This window comes from Orbicella faveolata, unplaced genomic scaffold (assembly GCF_042242905.1).
Source record: "Orbicella faveolata isolate gen_17 unplaced genomic scaffold, um_ofav_v1 contig_36, whole genome shotgun sequence".
In the NCBI taxonomy this organism is placed as follows: domain Eukaryota; kingdom Metazoa; phylum Cnidaria; class Anthozoa; order Scleractinia; family Merulinidae; genus Orbicella; species Orbicella faveolata.
This window is the reverse complement of record NW_028301565.1, coordinates 1,822,302-1,845,000: the sequence shown is the minus strand read 5'-3', so window position 1 is coordinate 1,845,000 and position 22,699 is coordinate 1,822,302. Positions and strand designations below refer to the sequence as shown.

At 40.5% G+C, this 22,699-nt stretch overlaps 2 protein-coding genes across 5 annotated transcripts in view; both read left to right on the top strand.

The window, feature by feature from the left end:
* The window catches only part of LOC110053853 (uncharacterized), a 6,829-nt gene extending 5,940 nt beyond the window's left edge, over positions 1 to 889 (top strand). The window contains exon 6 of the mRNA XM_020760156.2: positions 1 to 889. This exon is cut by the window's left edge and continues 299 nt beyond it. The gene's annotated coding sequence lies outside the window, so the exon portion shown is untranslated.
* Positions 890 to 1,905: 1,016 nt separating this feature from the next.
* The window catches only part of LOC110053852 (sushi, von Willebrand factor type A, EGF and pentraxin domain-containing protein 1-like), a 49,765-nt gene continuing 28,971 nt past the window's right edge, over positions 1,906 to 22,699 (top strand). For 3 of the 4 annotated variants that reach the window (XM_020760152.2, XM_089274783.1, XM_089274784.1), the window contains exons 1-30: positions 1,906 to 2,059; positions 4,117 to 4,254; positions 4,701 to 4,871; positions 5,302 to 5,493; positions 6,001 to 6,138; positions 6,832 to 7,002; positions 7,535 to 7,711; positions 8,077 to 8,250; positions 8,953 to 9,126; positions 9,686 to 9,859; positions 10,197 to 10,370; positions 11,189 to 11,362; positions 12,079 to 12,252; positions 12,825 to 12,998; positions 13,581 to 13,754; positions 14,527 to 14,700; positions 14,791 to 14,967; positions 15,270 to 15,443; positions 15,759 to 15,932; positions 16,202 to 16,375; positions 16,912 to 17,085; positions 17,189 to 17,365; positions 17,611 to 17,784; positions 18,260 to 18,433; positions 19,049 to 19,222; positions 19,963 to 20,136; positions 21,345 to 21,518; positions 21,704 to 21,877; positions 21,987 to 22,160; positions 22,329 to 22,502. In XM_020760152.2, the coding sequence (XP_020615811.2) occupies positions 1,999 to 2,059; positions 4,117 to 4,254; positions 4,701 to 4,871; positions 5,302 to 5,493; positions 6,001 to 6,138; positions 6,832 to 7,002; positions 7,535 to 7,711; positions 8,077 to 8,250; positions 8,953 to 9,126; positions 9,686 to 9,859; positions 10,197 to 10,370; positions 11,189 to 11,362; positions 12,079 to 12,252; positions 12,825 to 12,998; positions 13,581 to 13,754; positions 14,527 to 14,700; positions 14,791 to 14,967; positions 15,270 to 15,443; positions 15,759 to 15,932; positions 16,202 to 16,375; positions 16,912 to 17,085; positions 17,189 to 17,365; positions 17,611 to 17,784; positions 18,260 to 18,433; positions 19,049 to 19,222; positions 19,963 to 20,136; positions 21,345 to 21,518; positions 21,704 to 21,877; positions 21,987 to 22,160; positions 22,329 to 22,502 (5,056 nt within the window). In that variant the 5' untranslated portion in view covers positions 1,906 to 1,998. The remainder of the gene's footprint in view (positions 2,060 to 4,116; positions 4,255 to 4,700; positions 4,872 to 5,301; positions 5,494 to 6,000; positions 6,139 to 6,831; positions 7,003 to 7,534; positions 7,712 to 8,076; positions 8,251 to 8,952; positions 9,127 to 9,685; positions 9,860 to 10,196; positions 10,371 to 11,188; positions 11,363 to 12,078; positions 12,253 to 12,824; positions 12,999 to 13,580; positions 13,755 to 14,526; positions 14,701 to 14,790; positions 14,968 to 15,269; positions 15,444 to 15,758; positions 15,933 to 16,201; positions 16,376 to 16,911; positions 17,086 to 17,188; positions 17,366 to 17,610; positions 17,785 to 18,259; positions 18,434 to 19,048; positions 19,223 to 19,962; positions 20,137 to 21,344; positions 21,519 to 21,703; positions 21,878 to 21,986; positions 22,161 to 22,328; positions 22,503 to 22,699) is intronic. The other variant, XM_089274785.1, reaches the window with a different exon arrangement.

Genomic DNA, 22,699 nt, shown 5'->3' with positions numbered 1-22,699 from the left:
CTGTATCACAAAATCTCGTTATGCCGAATTCTCCACGGCATTCCTCTTCAAATTTCGATATAAGTCATATGATTGCTATAGCATTGTGTTGACAGCGAGTAAACTAAACTTGAAGTTACTCAGCTGAATAGATTTCTTAGCATTGTGGATGATTATGTTTTTAGCGAGATCGAAACTAAGTTTTAAGGCTTAAGGCTTAAGTTATAAAAGATCTTGGACTTCAAACTTTTGTAACTTATACAAATCTTAACCTATCTGTAGTGGGTGAACTTTATGACTTTTCCAAACGTATAACAGGGGACATTCTGGCGTGTCATATGCTCATATGCTTGATCAGATGACGACGTTTCCTAAGCTCCTGTTATTGTTTCTGAGCTTTGAATCAAGTTCGGGGATGTTCTTGCTTTTTTGAAAAAAAAATTCCAATATGGCCCACATTCTGAATTGCGTGACGTCATGATTGACCCGTTTTTGAGTATCATTTAATTAAACCAGTTTTGAGGCTTAACCGAATATTTTTGGAGGTTGTAAGGAGATGGGGTGGAAACAAAGAGCCTAGGCTATTAAGAACATAGCAGTTTGCAGATTTCTAATGGCGGTTACTGAGTGGCCACCATAACACGATAGAATCACCAAAATATTGTTATAAAAATTTCAGAGGTATTGTTTATAAGCTGCTATAACTTATTATATCAGAAAAGGCGATGAATTACGTTCCCTGAAAGATCTGTGATAGCCATGCAAGTTACCACATCGTGTTTACTTGTTTAGAGAAAGATGTGAACGCCACCGTGGCTCAGTGAAAGCCATGTAGTCGAGAATGCGAGTGACCATGTTTTCATTTCTGGGTGTTAACCTATTTGTGGTAATAAATTTCCTGACAGAGTTACTGCTATTTTCTTCCTAAATCCCTTGTGCAGAGCAATCTGTAAGCGGACAGAGTTAGTGGGACCTAATCTTCTTAAACCCATATAACATCTTGCATTTCTTCAGGTAAACCCCCCTCTCCTCACCCAGCCCTTGACACTTTTCCAATACATACCTTCCCCTCGCGTAGTAACTGAGATATATAATAATCGACTTTATAACGGATCAGACGAATAAAAGCTGTCGCCCGCTTCAGCTATAAGAAGTTCTCCCTGTGAATACCGTCAATACCATCAGGTGGTTTGCAACGCAACATATAATACCGTTCCGTGGCCCCGGGGGATGGGGTATTCCCTTATATGGGCTATATGGGTATGTGCGGCCCCAAAGGGTATGGTTTTTCAGCCGTTTTGGTTATAAATAGGGTATCGATTTTGGTCATTTTGGTCAGAAATAGGGTATGGTTTTTGCACTCTGGTCTTAAATTAGGTATGTTTTTTTTAGCACAAGCTACATTTTCATAATTATCGATAAGACCATCAACAAAAGCCCTTCATAAATTGTGTTTAGAGCAACTGTGCCTGCCTCAACGGCTATAAATAGAGTATCGAATTTTTGATCAGGTCATAAATCGCAGATTCTGGTGATAAATAGGGTAAGGGCTTTGGGAAGCGGCCGTACACCCCCACTCAATTTTTCTAGGAGTACACCTTCCCCCCCCCCCTCCCCCCCGCCCCCGCCCGGGTCCGTGGCGCACCTTTTTAATACTCCTTACAGGCCATCAAAGGAACAAATCATGTTATTGACCAACGTAAATCACTATCCAGGGAATCACAATTGACGGCGAAAATTCACGTCATCCAGTGGATTCATCTGATGCAGGAGCTGATGGTGTTGCCCATCTTTTAAACTAAACCTGCGGCTGACAGACTGCGTGACGAATTCAAAATGACGTTTGCAAAAGTATATCGCACGTAATGAAACATGATAGCTACAATTGTAGCAATTGACGTCGATGAGAGGTTTGAATCTTCAGCCCCGGTTGGATTTCACGGTTTCGTCCGTAGTCAACAAGCAGCTAATACGTATGTCATCCGAATAGCAAGCATTTCGCTACAGGCGGATGACAAAATGAGGATTATTCTTACTTCATTGCTGCTGTGGATGATCTTTTCTTCGCGTACAGTAAAAGGTGAGTTTTGTTCGTTAAAATAGTATCCGTTTTGAAACACATGCAGGGTTCATATTTTAGACGTGTGTATATGGTCACGGTCGCGAATATCCATCTCGCCCGGTTGTAATTTACTTTGATAGTTGTAAAGACATGTCATTCAAACAGAATGTGTATACACTAACTGTATCAACTTTGGGCAATACTTATCGATTGCTCTGTGATTAAAGACGTGAGCGATAAACTTTTGTTTATACCATCATGCAATACTAATGGATGTTACTCAAGCTAGGTAGATCGATGATGTAATCCATCGATGAAGCTTTATATTTGATAGCGATATGATCTGGAATAGCTTCTAGAGCAAGGTATATCAGCCGATATACTTGCGTCGTAAAATCCGGATTCCGCGTCACAACAGGAAGTCTTCAGGGTGCATGCGATTTTCTTGCGACGAGGTCATTACCACTTCTATAAACAATATCAAGTTTTCTGAAGAGAAAAAAAGAAAAAAAAATATGTTGGGCTGTTGATAAAATATTTCTTATGTGTTAGTTGCGGCTATTTTAAATAGGCGTTTACTTATCAGAATTACCGAAATTTTCATCGGGAATTTTCACTTTTACACAATCAGCGCCGAACGATAAGCTTGAACATCGAAAATGCGAGAGAAACAAATGCTTTGCGCGGCCCTTTTTCACCCACGCAGCAGGCAGTGTTTTTCTCTCCGTGGAGGGTGAAATTTTCTGTCAAAAGGGAAGTGTTTGAGTTTATAGCTAGGAATCGCTCCTGTAGATATGATTCTGCAGGGATTTACTGGAAGTAAGCGGGTTATAATGGATTAGCCCGAACAACAGATTAGTCGGGACCTATCTATTTGTTACCGTCACGTTTTTTAGTTTTGTTTTTGTTTCCTCTTTTCCCTCACAATCTGTCTTCGGAACTACCGTGCTGTTTTCTTCATGGACGAAACTTTGATACGTTCATATCTCAGCTAGTCCCAGCGAGGTAGACTAACAGCAACTGACGCGGGTGTGATCCTCTGTGATGGAAGTCTAATTTGTAACGCGATAAGAGAGAATCCTTGTGATAACGTATCTGTACATAATTCTGATGTTAAATGAGAGATAAGATCGAAAGAAGAAATATGTTATTTTAAGTGACAAACAAAAAATATTAAAAGATTCTCTTTAAAAAGAGTAAAGTGTGCTTGAAGCCAGCGTTGAGACATCGCGAGGCCAGCGCGCAGAAGGAGTGCAAAACTAGAGCCTGTGGTCGAGCGTGAAGCGCGGGGCGTGAAGCGAGTGCAACATACTAAGCTTGGTATAAGAGGGAAGCGAGCGTGGAGCGAGCCCGACACAGGTTAAACGTTTAACGAGTAAACCAAACGTAAAGCAAGGCGACCCGAAGCGAGCTTCAAGCAGAGTAAATCTGTGTTTCAGATATAGAATGACAGGAAGCGAGCGTAGAAAGAACGAGAAGCGAGCGTCAAACAAGACGGATAGAAACGATGTAAAGTGAGCGTTGTATATGAAAGCGTGGGATGAGCATGAAGCACGTGTAAAGCGAACGTGAAATAAACTTTGAACAAGTGTGGAGTTGACAGTCTTGGGTAACTCATGCAGGAGGATAACTGGTTTTGCCGGAAGCGAGTTAAGTTCGAAACTGCGCCTGAAAAGCCTCTTGCACCCAGGGCAGACAACTCGAGACTTGATAGCCTCTTCCAGGCGTTCAGTTAGTTGGTGTGCAGCGCGAAAAACGCCGTGCTTCTCCCCTAATTTTTCCCTCGCTATTTATCGTGCTGCGCCCCATGTAACTGAACGCCTGGAAGAGGCTAGGACAAGGGCCTTGACGGAATATTTAGCCTACCTTCAAAGTGTTTTGCTTGGCTAGCGCTGGACGTTTTCGTTCGCGTTTGCATTATAACCGTTTATCTTCACTGAATTGCAGATTAGGACTGTTACTACAGTAATCAAAGATCATTCCCTCTTATTCTTCAATCCGTTATCAGAAGCAAACGATCAGGAAACGCGCTGCATGATCAAGATTTTGTGAACTGCTTATGTTTGTTTATCTAGGCCAATCAGAGTGCCAGCGTACGAATCGTCAGCCTAGTCGGATATGTGTGGCGCAATGTGATCCTTCGACTGGCTGCAGTGGGTCTGGAGAGGAGTGTCTTTGCGATGGCGACTGTGGATACAGCTGTGTAAAGAAAGGTAGGCAAATCTTTGTAGCTTTCCCAGCACTACATATACTGTGAATCAGAGATCACGGCCGACGTACACTCACCCAACAGTTTGAGTCGATGGAATATTTTGTTGTTTTTAACCTATATTTTAAGCACATATTACAGTAGAACTAGGCACACTACGGGTTTACATATTAGTGACGGACCAATGATAATTGCAAACATCAAAGGTGAAATTATATGGCAAGTTCCGCGAGCGGCAAAGATTAACCAAATCCTACGTTTTGAGTGACTAACCGAGTGGCCATGATGGGGCTATCTTGCCCTCTCGGGATTTCCCGCCCTATCCCGCAAGGAAATGGTGCCGTATAATAAATCCCTCTTTGCCCAGTCTTCTCTAGTCAAGATAGTTGGATATTGACTTTGATCTCTCATATTATTTGTTTATTTATTTACTTATTTTTTATCGGACAGATTTATCGTGTGGCAAACCACCGAACGTAAGGAATGCTGAGGCACAATACCCATCCACTAAGTTCGGAGAAACTGTTACGTACGTTTGTAACAAAGGCTACACATTGTCTGGCGCCCCACAACGAACCTGCCGGGCAAATGAAAACTGGGATGGCGTGGGACCTAACTGCTGTAAGTATCACCTGACGTAATCCTGACTACTAACACTATTTTGTGCTGGTGTGTCTTATTAGAGACAGCCTTTCCTTTGAGCACAACGTAATTCGCTCTTCATTAACTTATAATGACAGGTTTGCTTCTCTTGAGTGCCAAATGAATTAAGTTTGGTAGAGCCTGATACATAATTGCGGACACTACAAATTTAGAAACACAAAGGCAAATACAAATAACAATACAATCAAGTGAATGTATGTTCATTGAGTTAAAACACTAAGGTATATTACGTGCAAGACAGAAAAAATAAGAGAGATGTAGTTATTTTCTTATCGCCGTGTTATCACCATATTTATTTATGTTTCAGCAGGCGAGTACGTTTATGAGAAATCTAGGCCGTTCACCAAATATTCTGATTGTTCGCTTAAATTCTTTTCTTCTTTTCCAGTAAGAATGTGTACCTTACCGAACATCCCGTTTTCTACGTACATCAAAAAACCGGACAACTTCAATCGCACATACATGACTGGCGAAAGAATCACATTAGCCTGCAAAAAGGGCTTTAAAGAACTACCCAATGGAAATCCTGTCAGAATCTGTATCAATGGACTGTGGACTCGATTCCCTTTTAAATGCGAAGGTATGTTATGCATGCAACTGACGAAACTAGAAGTCCCGTTTCAATTCTTGAAATGGTCACTGTCTTTTTCCAATGTTGGCTTCTAGAAGACCTTGTCATTCGGAGAAAAACAATTTTATTAGCAGAGGAGTGGGCCGGGAATTTCAATTCAACAAAAAGTAACGCAGCTTTTGGCCTAAAGGAATGCATCAAATACTTTCTATTGACATTTTCTTGACTCAGTTCCGAACTACATACTCAGGAAAAAATATTTCAGGGCTTTCCTAGCACGAGAACTCATGATCAACCATAACCTTCCACATACCGGTCTAAAGTTCTACCACTAACCGCGCAGTCCCTGCTTAGGTTGCAAAATGACAAGCTTTCCACATACTACGTGGAAAATTTATTGTTTTGGAAAACAGGGGTATAGCTTTGTTACATGGTGCGTATGTATACACAAAATTCTTGCAATTTTTACTCCAATATGTGATCCACATTCTGATTTTACCTTTGTGTTCTGTCAAGGTACTCACTCGTGTAAAAGGACCATCCGGGCGGCTCGGACCAAATGTACTCAAGAGTGCTCTCCTGAGAGCGGATGTGGTTCAGGCAGGTATCAATGCCTTTGTGACGGTAGCTGTGGTTTTAGTTGCGTGGAGAAAGGTTAGTCTCCTTTTACGAAAGTCAAAGCAAGAATTCAAATTTACCGACTAAATGGGCCAATTTTTCATGGTTAGGACTTCAACCCTTAACCAGCCAGCAGTTTGTGAGCGTAGTTCACAAATCTTCTGTTTTATTCCACATATTTCTAGATTTACGGCGCACTTTCAGACAATCGATTCTTGCAGATATGTTTTTAAAATACACAGATGTGGAAAAGTGTGTCTTTTTTAACACCGAGCTTCGTTTACCTCTCAATGATTTTTCTTTTTTCTCTGGCTCTCATAGGTGTTCAATGTTTCTATGATTTCGTCGTTCCTCAAAACGATATTCATAAGATAACTAGTTAAAAAATCTACGTCATGGTTGCGCGTCTTGAAAACATTAGTCTAAACTTTTCAAGGTCGTCGTTTGTAATCCGTGTCTATCTTCTCCATCCTTAACCATCCTTGTTCCATAATAGTGTATTATAATCTCTTTGATGTTTTCTATCTTAGTAAACTACTATTTCTAGGTTTCCCTCAATTCAAGAGTAATTTTAGACGTCGTCAAAATAACGCAAAATACCGTGATTGAGCTCCTTTAATTTTAGACTGCCACCTCACTCTTTAGCCTTGAATTGGGAATAAAGGAAAAAAATAACTCTCCTACCTTACTTCGGTGAGAATCCCAGTGACTGTCATGTCTTGCTACTAGGTATGTCATGTGGTAATCCACCTTCTGTACAGAATGGAAAACTGAATTTCACGGGAACAAGTTACAACTCTACAGCTCATTATACTTGCAACGAAGGATACAATTTGAACACGGATCCTGTCAAGAGATGTACCGCAAAAAAACGATGGGACGGTCTCACTCCAAGATGCTGTAAGTGGAACTGATTTCTGTCACCCTGTGGGGCTGTAGAAGAAGAGATAGCTTCTGTCAGTTAGTTTACTTGGTGCTCACAGTGTGTCGACATTCACCATAAAAATTAAGATAAGTAATCTGCATGTATTTAAGTTGAATTGCTAACTATTGTTCCGATATCCATATACCGTATCTTCAACACAACAGCATCCTTGTCACCGACATTGTCAGCGTTTAAGAACAACATTCACAAACTTGACTAGGATATTTCGACTGATAGTTGTGGTAATAACTGCATTTTATGGGATTCTTAATGCCTTTTTACATTTTTATCGTATATGTTATGCATCCTTATCTTATTTATATTTTTATATTGTATTAGCTTTAAAACAGTATTTTTATATTAGTGTCCCCATATAAATCCATATAGTTTTATTACCGCTAGTTTAGTAAGTTATTAGTTACGTACTTCGTTATACGACTTCACAGCTAGCAGAGTCAGGCTCTCACTTAATAGTCACTACGTGCCGTTTCTCTCAATTGATTTCAGTGCAGGACTGTCCAGAGCCGGCAATTCCAAGAAACGCGAACATTTCAAATCCAAGTAAAAAGTACCGATCTGGATATAAAGTCACATTTAAATGTAATAAAGGTTTTAACCAGGAAGGGATGGCTACACAAATGTGCTTTCTTGGAAGATGGACCGTGTTGCCTTTCAAATGTACTGGTGAGTAATCTATGTCCAGCCTGGAATGACTTATATTGGTATTGTTCTGTCTGGTAGACAGCTGAGACCCACAAGAGATCGACATGTTACGAGCAAACAGATTTACAGGTAGATCAAATTTACGGCACCTTGAATATGCAGCCTCTGTTGAACATGTCTCTATCACTTACTTTGCCGCTACCAGAAATGTTCATTATGTGAGAAGGAAAACCAGGTGCCTCATGAAACGTGTTCACAAAGCTACGCCCTAGCGTGAGGTCACAGATTTTTAGTGCTTGTTTATATACCACTTGTCACGGTGTTCGAAGACATCCTGTAATGTGCGGTTGCATTTCATTGTCAATGTGTCGTTTTTCCCTTTTCAGAGGGAGGATGTGGAGATCCTGGAACTCCTGAAAATGGTCGAAAGCTTGGGGTAACATATTCTGGCAATAGCGTAGTGTTCTTCAACTGTGACTTAGGGTATGACCTTGTGGGGTCACCGGATCGCAAGTGTCTGCTAAACGGAACGTGGACTGGAACACAGCCAGTTTGCAAAGGTGTGGGTTGCAGAATGTCAGATGTTATTCTCATGTAACAAAAACATGATCTAATCGATTCTTTCCTTGACATTTTTAGAGCGGAAATCCCTACTTTTCCTGGGACTTGTACTTTTGTAATCTAAGTATTTACTTCCCAATCGTAACATTATGGTGTGCTAATTCTGTGCTCACGTTACTTGACCTTCCATTGACAGTAAGTTTCACCCAAATTTGTTACTTTTTTTCCTAGCCTTCTTGACTGAGATGCTGTCATCTTCTCCTGCAACATCTCTCTGCATTCTCATAGATTATTTTTCGCCTTTTACAATCCATTTTCACAAGTTTCCAACATAACCGAAATTTGAGATGGTGGATATTGAATAACCAATCTCATTTTACTTTGCTTTGACATCATAATTGCACGTGGACCCACTAACAGAGGCCCGGCAAATATGAGTACTTTTCATCCTATAATTTCCTTTCCCTTCCTTTTCCTTTCTGGGTGCCTTTGGAATGCAATGCAGGATGTGCAGTGGAGGACTGGGTGTGGGAGGAAGGGAGGGCTGGGGGTTGAGTTAGGATTGCTTTCTCTTTTCGGGACCCAGGCTATGAATTCCTAAGAACCCCAATCTAGATAGAACGAAGCCGTAGGTCTGTTATTTTCCCACTTGCTTCCTTTTTATTTTCACTAGTTAGAAATCCGAATTAATCTCATTTCAGTTGTAAACTGTGGTTTTCCGCCTCGTCCGAAGAATGGATCATTTATGGGCAACGAAACAACTTTTCAAAGCTCGCTTCAGTTCAAATGCGATGACGGTTTTTATCTGGAAGGAAGTGAAACAAGGATGTGCACCTCGGATAAAAACTGGAGTGGGAAGGAAGTGTCATGCATACGTAAGTAAATCCTACTAGCGTTTAATTAATGTGGTGAGCGAAATGATCCTTCATGCCATAGCTGTACATGAATTCAAATACATTCTTGATCATCGCTTAGCGTCCGTGCGATTGGATCGTACTTGTGCTTTGAATATGTCCCTTTGTGGTAGACATATTATCAATGTAATCTCATATTTTGTTCCGTCTGGTGCGAATGCAAACTTGCTGAAGTTACTGCTAATCAGCAAGACTCTACCTGATGATGTGTTCCATTTTATACAACTACACACCACAAGAGTACGAGAATTAAGAAGTAACGCACCAAACACGGAGGAAAAAGTGCTGTAAGAAGTCCTAAGCCTCAGAAAAGGAAGTTAAACAAGCGTGACAAGATACAATAATTTAGGTTAATTGTCTCCTGGAAACTCAAATAGTGTAGCTAAATATAAGAAACTGGTTACTTTCGGCCTTCCTTGATTACAAAGTAATTTGCAGCACACCAATTAACACTTTATCTGGAAAAGAAAAAAATGGAAAACACTTCTTTATCTGCTGTCTTTCTATTTCTCTTGTCCAGCCGTTGATTGCAGAAGGCTCCCTATTCCGCTGAACGGCTCGCTGTCAGGGGAAGAAACTACATACCCAAACCACGTGAAGATTAACTGTGACAAAGGCTTCATTGTTCGCGGATCTCGCAAACGAACTTGCCAAGCGGACGGAAGATGGGATGGAAACAAAACCTCCTGCGAAGGTAATGAACTTCCTTTATTAATAATCAGCCGTTATTGATCGATAAGCAATCGTATCACTAGCCACCTCGCTCTAATTTTGTATTCTCCGCCCCAAAATGTAAAATGAAAGGACAAAATATATGCTGACATTCCTTAGAAGCAATATTGGAAGCTTCACCTTATATGAGAGAAGTAATTCCAGTTTTTTTAAATTAATGACCTACTTTATAAACTGCTGTAGGAAATACGGCCATTCCTATTGCCAAAAATACCCTATATGAAGTGATACCGACATCAACTTTTAAGTTGAACGTCTTAATTACACTATGTATGAAAAGCTACGTTCATCTCTTATAGCGGTTGACTGCGGTGCTCCAACCTCGCCTATCAACGGCTCGTCTTCTGGAACTGTCACAACCTTTTCCAACACTATAAAGTTTAGTTGCGATGTTGGATTCGATTTGGTTGGTTCCTCCACAAGGACCTGTATGGCTGATAAGACTTGGAGCGGAGAAATGCCTGTTTGTAAAGGTAATCATTTTTATTGATAAAAGTTTTCTTTGATATGAATTGCGTAATTTATCCAGGTTGTCCATTCTGATCCAAATATGGATTGAAGAGGGTGAATGGGTTATCGGTACCAGATGTTGTTTTGCTCAAAAACACATTAAAATAACGCGGGCAGAGTTCGAAAACTGGAAAGTGTCTGACCGCGGCTGGAAGAGCCGAGAAGGAAATAGCTTCTCTCCACTTTCTTCCTGCTTTCTCTGCGCCCCATCCTCGACTAGAGAGCCGGTTCACAGACTATTTGACCCCCTACCCTCACTCAGGCCTCACTCCATTCTAGTCTACTTATCAACCCAAGCTACATTTTCCCCTTTTTGGGAGACGCGCTAGCTATTAATAGTAAAAATTAATAATAATTGGATCGAGATCGAATTAGATCGCTGACCAGCATCATCAGTTGTGTTCTTGGGCAAACACACTTTCTTCTCATGGTGTCTTTCTGAACCCAGGGAGTTAAATTGTTTTTCGGTTAAAGCGCAACCTGACAACTGGATGGGTGTGTAACCTACACCCGAGAGGTACTTCAGTAACACTTAAGTTACTTCAGATTACAGAAATATAAGCTGTGTTCGAGTGGGCCATTTTGCTCTGAGCGCCTTTCCTTGCGCTCAAGTGTGGTGGAAACGTATTTTTACGGTGATAGGTTCAGATATTGTTATAGTCTTTTCTAGGTTCCGGGTTGATTACTGGGTACTGTAACGTGTTTCACAACTACGTAAGAAATAATATACTCATTGCTGGAAACAGCTCTGAAACTTTTTTGTTGACATTTTCTTGTGAAGCCGTTGACTGTGGGAAGCTTGCTGCTCCAATGAACGGCACGTTATTGGGTAAAGAAACCACCTTCCTGAGCGAAGTGGAGATTATCTGTGATGAAGGTTTCATTTTACGTGGATCACGCCGCAGGAAATGCCAAGCGGACAGAAATTGGAGTGGAGACACCACAGTGTGTGAAGGTAGTAAAACGTTATAAGTGTAACAGTGTTTTCCACTAACTAATGATATGGGAATTGTTTTAAATGCCGAAAAGTAACGTCAAATGCTATTTTACTGTGTAATTATTAAACTACGAGGTTTTATTAAACTTCGCAGTTATACTCGTCCGTCCGTCAGACCGTTCGTTCGTTCGTCCGTCCGTCCGTCCGTCTATCTGTCCGTCTGTCCGTCTTTTCGTTCATCCGTCGTATCATTCTTCCGTCTTTTCATCTATCTTCTATCGTTCGAAAATTTCAATCTATTTAATTACACACCCGTATGATATTGTGTTCGTTCCTTTTCAAGTCGTACCAATGACAGGAATCTGTGACATGATGTCCCTAATAGTTGATGAAAATGTAAATTGCTCTCTAAGCGTAAAGGTACTGATAATGAGTTCGTCTATCATTCATCATTTTCGCCTATCATCGTTCGTATTTTAGATCCTGTAAACTGCTATGTGCCGCAAATTTACCTTCGCCATTAAAACGAATTAAAATCAGCCGACCTTCCATTGCTGAATTTCAATTTGCTCGACTGACTGCTTACTGACACTTAGTAGGCACTCAAACACGGAATATTATTGGATATTGTCCATAGTGCCTGCAGTAAACCACCATTCGTGCTGTTATGCTTTGTTGACAATGTTTTGGAGTTGAATTCTCTTGCTTTTGAAGCTTGTTCTCTCCTTTTCAAGCCATCAACTGCGGCAAGCCAGCATTGCCAGATCATGGTTCCGTGTCAGGAGTCTCGACAAGATACCCGCATCCAATAAAGTTCACTTGCGATACTGGATACGAAATTCAAGGCGCTGTTGTAAGAAGATGTCAAGCTGACGGAACCTGGAGTGGAAATAAGACCAGCTGTAAACGTAAGTACCAAGATACCTTCTAAAGTTTTCAACCCAAAAGCTTCTTTGAGTTGCACTTTCTTTTCAGCATAAAGTTAAGTTCTCTCACTTGGAATGCGTTGGTTACGCTCATTATGATCTCATTCAAAGTCTAAGGCAGAAAACATTTTGAAAGCGGAGCTTTTCGAAATCGATGGCGTCACGATAAGCATGTGATTTCCCTGACCGAGTTTTACTCAAACACAAATCCAAAATGACCTGAGATTGTTGCGTTTTTAAATTCCGTAGTGTGGACGGGAAACATTTGATGAGTTTTCAGAGCAAAACCTCCGTTTTCAATTTCCTCCGACGTAGCGTGGACGGGGCCTGAAATGCTCTCAAAGAATTGCTCCGCTGTGTTTTCTTTTCTTTATGCATATTTTACTTGAGTTTCAAGCGGTTTCATTGTTACTGCCGTAATCTAAACTGAAAAAGTCAAATTTGTTCACAAAAACTATAAACAAGCAACTGGGACTCCTTTAAAACGTCTTTCATGTTCTGGGAAGTCTTCATTTCGTATAAATAGATTTATAATCCTTTTTTTTTTCTCCAAGCCGTTGATTGTGGACCACTACAGGCGCCAAACAATGGTACCAAAACTGGCGATAGGACAACTTTCTTAAATGAAGTGATATTTTACTGCGACGATGGCCATGATTTGATGGGATCTTCTTCTCGAGTCTGCCAGGCTAATAAACGGTGGAGTGGAGAAGAAACGTCCTGCAGAGGTGAAAATCAAATTTCTTATATTCATATTGCCGTTTTGTGTTGTAAATTGTTAGGTAGTAGTGACATTGTTTTGGAAAGGTTGTGATATTTGCGAAAATCAACGACCAAGGTTATCTTCTCCTCGAAATGGAAATAGAAATATGTATATTTTTTGGGGAATTTCAAATATAAATTGCGTACCAACGCCCAACGATAAACACGCGCGAAACCCCATGCTGCAATCAGAGATTTTTTACATTACCGTACCCAAATTCGCAATTAGCCAATCAGACGCCTTGTCAACTGTCCTGGTATCCTGCGATATCAAGTCCCTGACCTGACATGGCTACGATATCAAGCTCACCTGACTGAATTTGGACACGGTAAATACCTAATCGATCCTTTTTGGTAAAATCGGCAGCATATCAGGCTGATTTGGTCTCGCCATGGGTATTTTGGACCATGGCGCGACCAAACTCTCCTGATATGCCTCCGAAGCGTACCAACAAGGTACGATTAGGTATAAAAATCGTTAAGTTAACGACAAGTTCAAATCTCGACCAACACCCTTCACATTTAGACATGTTCTCGTTTACCCATAGCTAAAGATTGTGGTCAACTTGCTATTCCCACTAATGGTTCTGCCACTGGACAAAAGACAACTTATCCCAACGAAATAACTTTTCACTGCGATGATGGATTTAACATATTTGGCTCCAGGATCAGAAAATGTCTCTCAGATGGAATATGGAGCGGTAATGAAACCTCTTGTTCAGGTAATGTAAAGTTTTGTGTCCATAAAATATCGTTGTTTCTCATTTTCGCGTTTTACTGTCTTCTCCTTTCTTAATTTACTTATTGACCCTCATGACACATTAGAAAGAGTAGACAGCAACTACGATTTCAAATGGATTTAGTGTTACTTTAGTAAAGAGGAAATCTTGCCACAAGCATGGGACAAAGAAAACATCTGAGTCCCCGACAGGATTCGAACCCATAATCTTTCAGATACCGGTTGGGCACTCTAAACACTGGGCTGCAGAGAGACTCTGGGCGAGCTAAGCCATTTTACAAGGTTCTCAGTGGTTAGAGGGCCCGACCGATATCTGGGAGGTTATGCACGAGTTCGAATCCTGTCGGGGACTCAGACTTTTTTCTTTGTCCCATGCTGGTGGCAACATTTCTTCTTTATCATTTATTCATCGAGCTGCAGATTTACCATCTTTCATTTATCACACATATTTGCTGATTCTAGCAGTTAGCAGGACGCGTGTCACATATGAGCTTAGTCTCTCTAGCTCGTGGTTAGAGTGCCCAGCCAGTATCGGAAGGTCATTGGTTATTGGCAACATTTCTTTCTTTATCACTTATTCACCGAGCTGCAAATTTACCATCTTTCATTTCATCTTTCATACTTTAATTTGTTAGCTATTTTCCTTGTAACAGTGAAATCAGAATTATATTGACCATTCACCAAACACAGACCATAATTTTAACAGGCCAATTATATTCTACTTATTCTAATTTTTTATATTATTTTTAAATTAGCCAAAGATTGTGGGTCCATTGAGACACCTTTGAATGGCACGAAACATGGAAGCCGTACCACTTATTCCAACATTGTGACGTTTACGTGCGACGATGGGTTTGATTTAAAAGGTTCAGATGTAAGAGAATGTAAATCGGATGGAAAGTGGAGTGGAGTAGAAACCTTTTGTGAAGGTAATGAAACGCTTTAAAAGGAAGAGAAGGTTTGGTGTGATATTTTGGTTCTCAAAAACTGTTTCGAGTCATGTATTCTTTTTCCAATAGCAAAAGACTGCGGCTTTCTCCAAGTGCCTGTCAATGGATCTTTGGTTGGACTGTACCTGACTACTTTTCCGAATTCATTAACATTTGCATGCGACCCAGGGTTTATACTGAAGGGATCACGGGTGCGACATTGTGAAGCTAATGCAGTTTGGAGTGGCAATGAAACCGTCTGTCAAGGTACGTGGTACGCAAGTGTGGGTTTATAGTTCAAGCGAGAATTTTGGATGAGATGCTAGTCCATCGCAGGGTTACCCCCGGCATCTAAGTCGCTGACACCCAATTATAAACCAGGATGGAGAGAGGTACTGTGATAGTAAAATGTCTTGCTCGGGAACACACTATAATGTCCCCGGCCAGGGCTGCGAACCTGGGATCCACTATCCATGAGGCCAACGCGCCTTTTTAACCGTCATTATAATTTGATGTATAATTATTTACGGGCACAACCATCGAAATAACGATTCATATTCACTCTTTAGCTAAGGACTGTGGACCGTTACATGCCCCAGCCAATGGATCGATGCTTGGTGATCTAACGACATATCCGCATGACGTGTCCTTTGGATGTGACGGGGGGTTCATCCTCAGGGGATCGAAAGTAAGAAGTTGTACGTCGGAAGGGACCTGGAACGGAACTCCAGCTTTTTGTGAAGGTGCAGAAAGAGTTTCTTTCAACTTTGAAATAATTTTTAGGTTATAGAGGGTAACAGACATGAAAAACGTGTTGTGGTTTTGATGACATTGCGCTTGTTGAGTCTTTTGAAAGCATCATATCATTATAAGCCAGTTTGATAAGTATAAAAGAAAACAAAAAAACACTTTAATTTTTTTTATGCTTGTTACTTTTATTAATTTACAACAGAAATTTATCTTTACAGCAAATGGTAGATAGTAAATGGTGTTAAATAATCCAGTCGATTTAACGTACCATGCTCAAAAGAACATTGATCTCTCTTATCTCGCTTTAGCCAAAGATTGTGGTTCACTTGCTGTCCCGTTGAATGGCTCCGTCATTGGATTGGACACGACGTTTCCTAATAAAATAGCATTTCGCTGTGATGATGGGTTTAACATGGCCGGCTCCAGAATAAGAAAATGTCTGTCGACCGGGATTTGGAGTGGAAATCAAACTTCTTGCACAGGTAATTCCTATCCCTTTCACTGATGTGAAAATTTGCAATCCCTGCCTTGATTTCTCTTACTGCTACCATTCATTGTCGTTGTTGTTGCTGGTATCTTAGTTTCCTGTATGATTCCTTTTTGACTTTTATACCTTTAAGCATTTAAGAATTTATTGAATGATATTTCAAATCAATTTTTCTTGAATATGAGGAGGAACTGGGCATCTCAGTGATATAATTTCTAACAGTCTCATTTTTAAATCATTGAAACCTTTTTTTTTTCTTTTTAGTTGTGGACTGTGGCTATGTCCCCACGCCGCAGAATGGGACCAAATTTGGAGAGGAAACGACGTATCCAAATTCTATAGAGTTAAGTTGTGACGAAGGATTTGTCATATCCGGGTCGACAGTGAGAAGCTGTTTGACCAATGGAACATGGAGCGGTCAGCAGACGCGATGTAAAGGTAACATGTCTCTAAGGACAAGTTGAAAGCAAAACACTCATGACTTGATGTTCGGTTTCCGTAGCGTAAAGCGACTGGAAGTGGATGGGTGGACCTTCTTTGCTCTGTCTCTAGTGTTACGCCTTGGGTGTATTTCGCATATTACACCAACAGTTCTCCGTTCACTTATGCAGCTGAGAGGAGAGTGGGGAATGCTTTGCGTAGAAGGCACTACCAGGAGAGGGTCACGAGTTTATCAGTTTTATTACTGTCAAGTGTTACCCTCCTTAAATAAAGTCTTACTTGCTTACTTACTTACCTAATAGCTAAGACTCGAACAACGGACCCCTAGAATTGGCCTCCAACACATTAATAATTACAATAGGCCGGCTCCGCCTGCCATAATTAAGAATTATTATAGCAGTATTTACGGCACCAGTTTACGTGAAAAGGAAGCGCTATCCCTCTAGGTAACAGCAGGGAACTAACTAAGGCTGCGGTGTAATATGCTAGGAAAACTATAAAAACTCGGAAGAGTTACGTTTTGTTTCTATCAGCCGAAGACTGTGGACCCATCAGTGTACCTTTAAATGGCACGAAACGTGGTGAACAAACAACGTATCCAAGCAAGGTCATGTTTACATGTGACGATGGGTTCGATTTGAGAGGTTCAGATGTGCGACAGTGTAAATCTGATGGAGAGTGGAGTGGCGTGGAGACGTCTTGTCAAGGTACGGAATCTCTTTGGGAGAGGAAACCCTGTCTAATGGGTTTGATCTTTTCTTCATTGTCGTAATTTCACACTGCTCATTTTTTGCTACTTTGATTCTTTAGCCAAAGACTGCGGCATTGTCAAGATTCCTTTGAATGGATCCTCAGTCGGACCCAACCGGACTACGTTTCCAAACTCATTGACGTTTACTTGTGAAAAAGGCTTTCTACTGAAAGGATCACGTGTTAGACATTGTCAAGCTAATGCAACGTGGAGCGGCAGCGAGACCTATTGTCAAGGTTAGATGAGATTTTTGTTGTTGCCCAAGTAGCAGATTATGGGACAAGTTCGGCTTCTTGCTTTGCCTTTAAAGACACGTGAAACAGTGTCGCAGCTTTATTGCAAATTACTTCAGCCGCACCTTTCTTGAATCGTTTGAATTATGGATCTTCTGCTCACTTTCGACCCCCTAGTCTGATTTTCTGTACCAAAGAATTGTTTGTTTTGGGTGTCTGGAAATAATTTTTCCATCTCTTTGTTGTAGCCAGAGACTGTGGACCTATTGAAGCACCATCAAACGGATCAATATTTGGCAATCTGACGGTGTATCCCCATGAAGTGTCTTTCGATTGTGATGAAGGCTTTATTCTCAAGGGATCAAGTTTACGGAGGTGCACCTCGGAAGGAGCTTGGAGCGGAACTCCGGCTTCGTGTGAAGGTATGAAATTCAGAGCAACTGGTCCATAGCCACACACCATCTGAGTCAGTTAGGCATTGTGGTGATTTGATACCAGGAAAAAAAATGTTCTATATTAATAATGACTTAGCACCTTGCTAAAGTACAATTTGTGCACCTAAAAGATAGTAAATAATAAGGAGCAGCTTTGCGTGCCTAAAAAGAAAAAGAAAGAGAGATGGCTACTGCCCCATATACGTCCAGAGAGCCTAACAGGACTTAATGTTTATGCTTGCTTCCTCGTACGTAATATCAATCCAACAGCGTAAAACAGGTCTCGATATAAAACCAAACCATGCTCTGAGCTTGTATAAAATAAGGATAATTTTAATTTAGGCTAAACAAGCGTTCAGACTCGCGTTTTCTCATTTTCAAGATTAAAAAGCATTCAACGCCATTGGAAAATTGTTGAATACACGTACTCATCTCATTGTCATCTGTTCTGATATCGCTGTAGCTAAAGACTGTGGTATCCTCGCTGTTCCAACGAATAGTTCTGCCACTGGACACAAGACCACTTATCCCAATAAAATAACATTTAGCTGCGATGATGGGTTTAACTTGGCCGGCTCTAGGGTCAGATATTGCCAATCGACTGGAATCTGGAGTGGAAATCAAACTTCCTGCATTGGTAATTTTTTTTGGAATTTTGCAGACCTCGTAGCTATGATTTTTATTTCTGTAAATTTCCTCCTATTCTTTGTTTCCTTTCATCGTCATTTTCTTTACTCTGGGTGTGTAAATAGAAATCTACAATGGCTTATCAGTAGAGTTGTGAACACCATTAAAATATGGCTGTAGGGCACAGAAGGGGCATCAACGCGAGCCAAGAACAGAAAGGGCGAGATGTAGGATTTCTGAGGTGTGTACTGCAAGGCAACGTAACGGAAGTAATAATAGTCTCGTGAAAGGGCGGTGGCCACTACCGAAGGGGTGAGAAGGGAACGTAAAGCGCATCGAATATAATTGTTTCCCACTGAGACAGGATCTCATAGAAATAACATACTGCTTCCTTGAAAATGAAGATAGTTACCAGTTCATTGATGTAAAAAAAAATTTCCTGCATGTCGAGTATTAGTTCAAGCAACCCAAAGTGAAGCTTAAAACTTAAAATAAGCACTCGACCCCGAGCGTTTATGAGTCAATTTGTATGATTTATTTTGGTAAATAAATCTAAATAAGAGAGATCAACACATTCTGACATTTGACATTGACATTCTGGAATTTGTACATGCTTGTATTTTAGCTAAAGACTGCGGCCCCCTGTCAGTTCCAATGAATGGTTCTTCCAACGGTCGCGAAACAACCTTTCCAAATAGCATATCGTTTACCTGTGATATTGGCTTCGTTATGATTGGCTCACGAACAAGAAAATGTCAGTCAAATGGTAGATGGAGTGGCAACGAAACATCCTGTAAAGGTAATTCATATGTTGAATGCGTACTTTCGTGTTACAAGTAAATACTACTTTACAAGATTCCCAGTGTTGTCATAATGAAATTCATATGAATAGAAATAGACTGGTTGCACAAAAATATCGTCTGGTATGCAAAGTAGAAGTATATTTATTTTGGAGGGGCTGGAGTGAGGAAATCGAACCGACATTCATTCTATTGGAAGCGTTATTTAATAACAGTGTCAAAAAGGTCTACTGGATAGATAATCTTATTTAAAAAAGGGTAAGAGAAAGGCTAAAAGATGGTTAGATGTTGGCCAAGTTGTTTGTTGTTCCATAAACTCGTAAAAAAATAGACCTAAGACACCTGAAGGACGTTGTTTTCTTGCGGGATACAGAGGGCAATCCCGAGCGCGCAAGATACATTTAGCTCCATCTTGCCTGTTCGGATAGCCAATCAAGAGCAGTGTTTGGTCCATCTTGCCCCCTCGTGGAGCTAGCCATATGTCACAGCTTCTTACACTGTAAGAAGAGTGATAGACCAAACAGCTAACGTGAGCCATTGTAAGTGGTAGATGGTCAAACAGTTTTTTCTTAGCAAAATTGTTATAGTACAAAGGGTATTTTTTTGATATATATAAATGGCATTTACTAGTCAAGTTAAATGTCTTACTCGACACTTGACTAGTGCATGATTCAAGTGGTATTTTAATGGAGGCTTCTGGTTTGAAACATTAACACCGCTTTTTTCCCTATTTTTCCAGCTGTTCAATGTGGTCCTCTAGTGATGCCAATGAATGTTACCTCTTACGGGGAACTCACCACATATCCAAACAAGGTATATTTCCAATGCGATGAAGGATTCGTTCTCAAAGGATCATCTGTAAGAGTTTGCCTGGCAAACGGATCTTGGAGTGGAAATGACACTGCTTGTAAAGGTGTGTCTAGTCCAGTTTTAGCCTTCTCTGCGTCACGTAACTCTACGCTATTGGGAGCTCCCTTAAAGCGTGGAGTTGCGTGACAGAGAGAGGGTCAGAACTGCACTAAGGTGTGTCATACATGAACATCTTCGTTATCATCATTATTATAACCATTTCCGCCATAATTTCTATTATTATCATCGTCGTCGTCGTCCGAACATAAAGTGCAACATTTTACGCAACAAAGTAGGAACAGAGGAGGACAAAGATAGCAATATTTGCAATTATTTGGTAATAGACCAATCTCGATATATTAAAATTCAACCTAAAACAATAGATCTCAGTACGAGGCTTTGGCGAATAACTACAGAGTTTGTGGGGTGTATTCCCCAGAGCCTCGTGCTCAGGTCTATTGTGTTAGGGTGAACTTTAATATATCGAAATTGGTCTATTAAGTTATGCTTATGTTCAATTTAACAAATTGACGTCATTTTATCATGCGTCTGTCCTGTTATTGTGGATGAATTTCGTCATAACATTGTCGAAGTAGCTGTGGATCCACGAGGCGATAGCCGAGTGCATCTGCAGACTACTTTGACCACGTTATGACGAAATTCATTGTCAATAACAGGACAGACGCATGAAAAACTGACGTCAATTTGTTTTCTAGGATACCGAATTGTCAAATTGTCCGCTCTCGCTCGTTGACGCATCGCATAAATTACAAATTCATTTGTCTGTCCGCTTATTGACATTGAACCAATGAACGCGCGGGAATTTCTGCAGTTATCGTAAAAATATAGCTTCACTGTATTTGTTGGTTGTTACCTATCGCTCTGTTACGAAAACACATCAGTCACAAATCACTATTCGTAGCCTGGTAATTTTTCTCGAAAGTGTTTTTCACTTTACATATTCTACCGTGTCTTTGCGTTTAGACGGTCAGACGGACGGATTGATACAGAACATGAGTTTGTCGTCAAAACTCTTTGACGGCTTTCGGGTCATGTTGACATCGTGTTCGGTAATTTTACCTGAACATAAAGACTTGTTAATTTTCGCTGACTACTCTTCCAAAGGCTAGATGTGCAAAAACGTCTTCAGAACTAGCTAAGGCGGGTACGAATGCTTACTAGTTTCAAATGAACTGATTTTCAACTAAATCAACTTACCGTTTGAATTGATGGAACGTCTTCAATATCTGTTATTTTAACTTTTCCCTTTAGCTGTTGACTGTGGAAAGGTACAAGCTCCAAGAAATGGTTCTGTACTTGGAGATTACACAACTTTTCCAAACAAACTGCGTTTCCACTGTGATGACGGGTTCATACTCAGAGGATCGACCGTCAGAAGTTGTATGGCAAAAAAGACGTGGAGTGGTCAGGAGACAACATGTGAAGGTATGTGAAGACATTATTTTTTATGTATTTTATGCTTTATACTAATAGATATAGTAGTACTAAGCGCTGTGCACGTTATACATGGCGAAGTGTAAAGCTTCTTTAGTGATGCATCTGATGCACCAGTGGAGGTTAGTGACAATTCGTGAAAAGAAACCGCAACAATGTCTTTTTTGCTATCCTAGCTAAAGATTGCGGACCACTATTGACTCCAAAGAATGGCTCAATGTCCGGAGGTCGAACCACGTTTCCTAACGAAGTCAATTTTAGTTGCGATGAAGGGTTTATAATGAAAGGACCAGAAAAACGAAGATGTCAAGCAGATGGAACATGGAGCGGGAACGTAACGTCTTGCGAAGGTATGACAACCACTAGGTGTCCCGTTTCATGCTGGGAATACAATACTATTTTGATGATGATTCTGCTCATTAAATTTCATTTTGTTTCCATTTAATTACTTTCTTGTAGCTGTTGATTGCGGACGCCAAAGTGTTCCTTTGAATGGGTCATCATATGGCGATCTTACAGTATTTCCCGAAAGCATACGATTTTCCTGCGATACTGGGTTTATTTTGAGCGGTTCGCGTGTTCGAAACTGCCAAGCAAACGGCACATGGAGTGGAATATATACCATTTGCAATGGTAAGGGTCTGTAGTCTAATAGTCTATTTTATATCTGGTCGACCGTGGAAAAGTTCACCTCTTCTTATATCTTTCTAATGTGGATTGCATATATCAATTTTTAATTTGAAATTTGTATTCCATGAGCTAAACTGTATAAAGTAACAAATTTGTACCTGTTTTCCTTAGCGGTTGATTGTGGAAGTCTTCCAGTTCCAGTGAATGGTACACTTGTTGGTGAAAAAACTACGTTTCCGAATGTTTTAAAGTTTTTATGTGATGAAGGATTTACGCAACACGGTCCTACCGAGAGAAGATGCCAACCGAACGGGAGTTGGAGTGGAAATGAAACTAGTTGCCAAGGTATTCAAGATCTACTTAACGTGAATATTGCTTGGACAATTTAAAGGACAAACGCCACTGACTACATTTATTGCACATACAAAGCGAATGTATATAAAAACGTATAAAAACGGTTTACGTTTAAGCTGGTGATGGGGAAGGAACAATATTTACAAAAAATGAATTCTGTACAAGTGCAGTTACCCTTTGAAAACTCT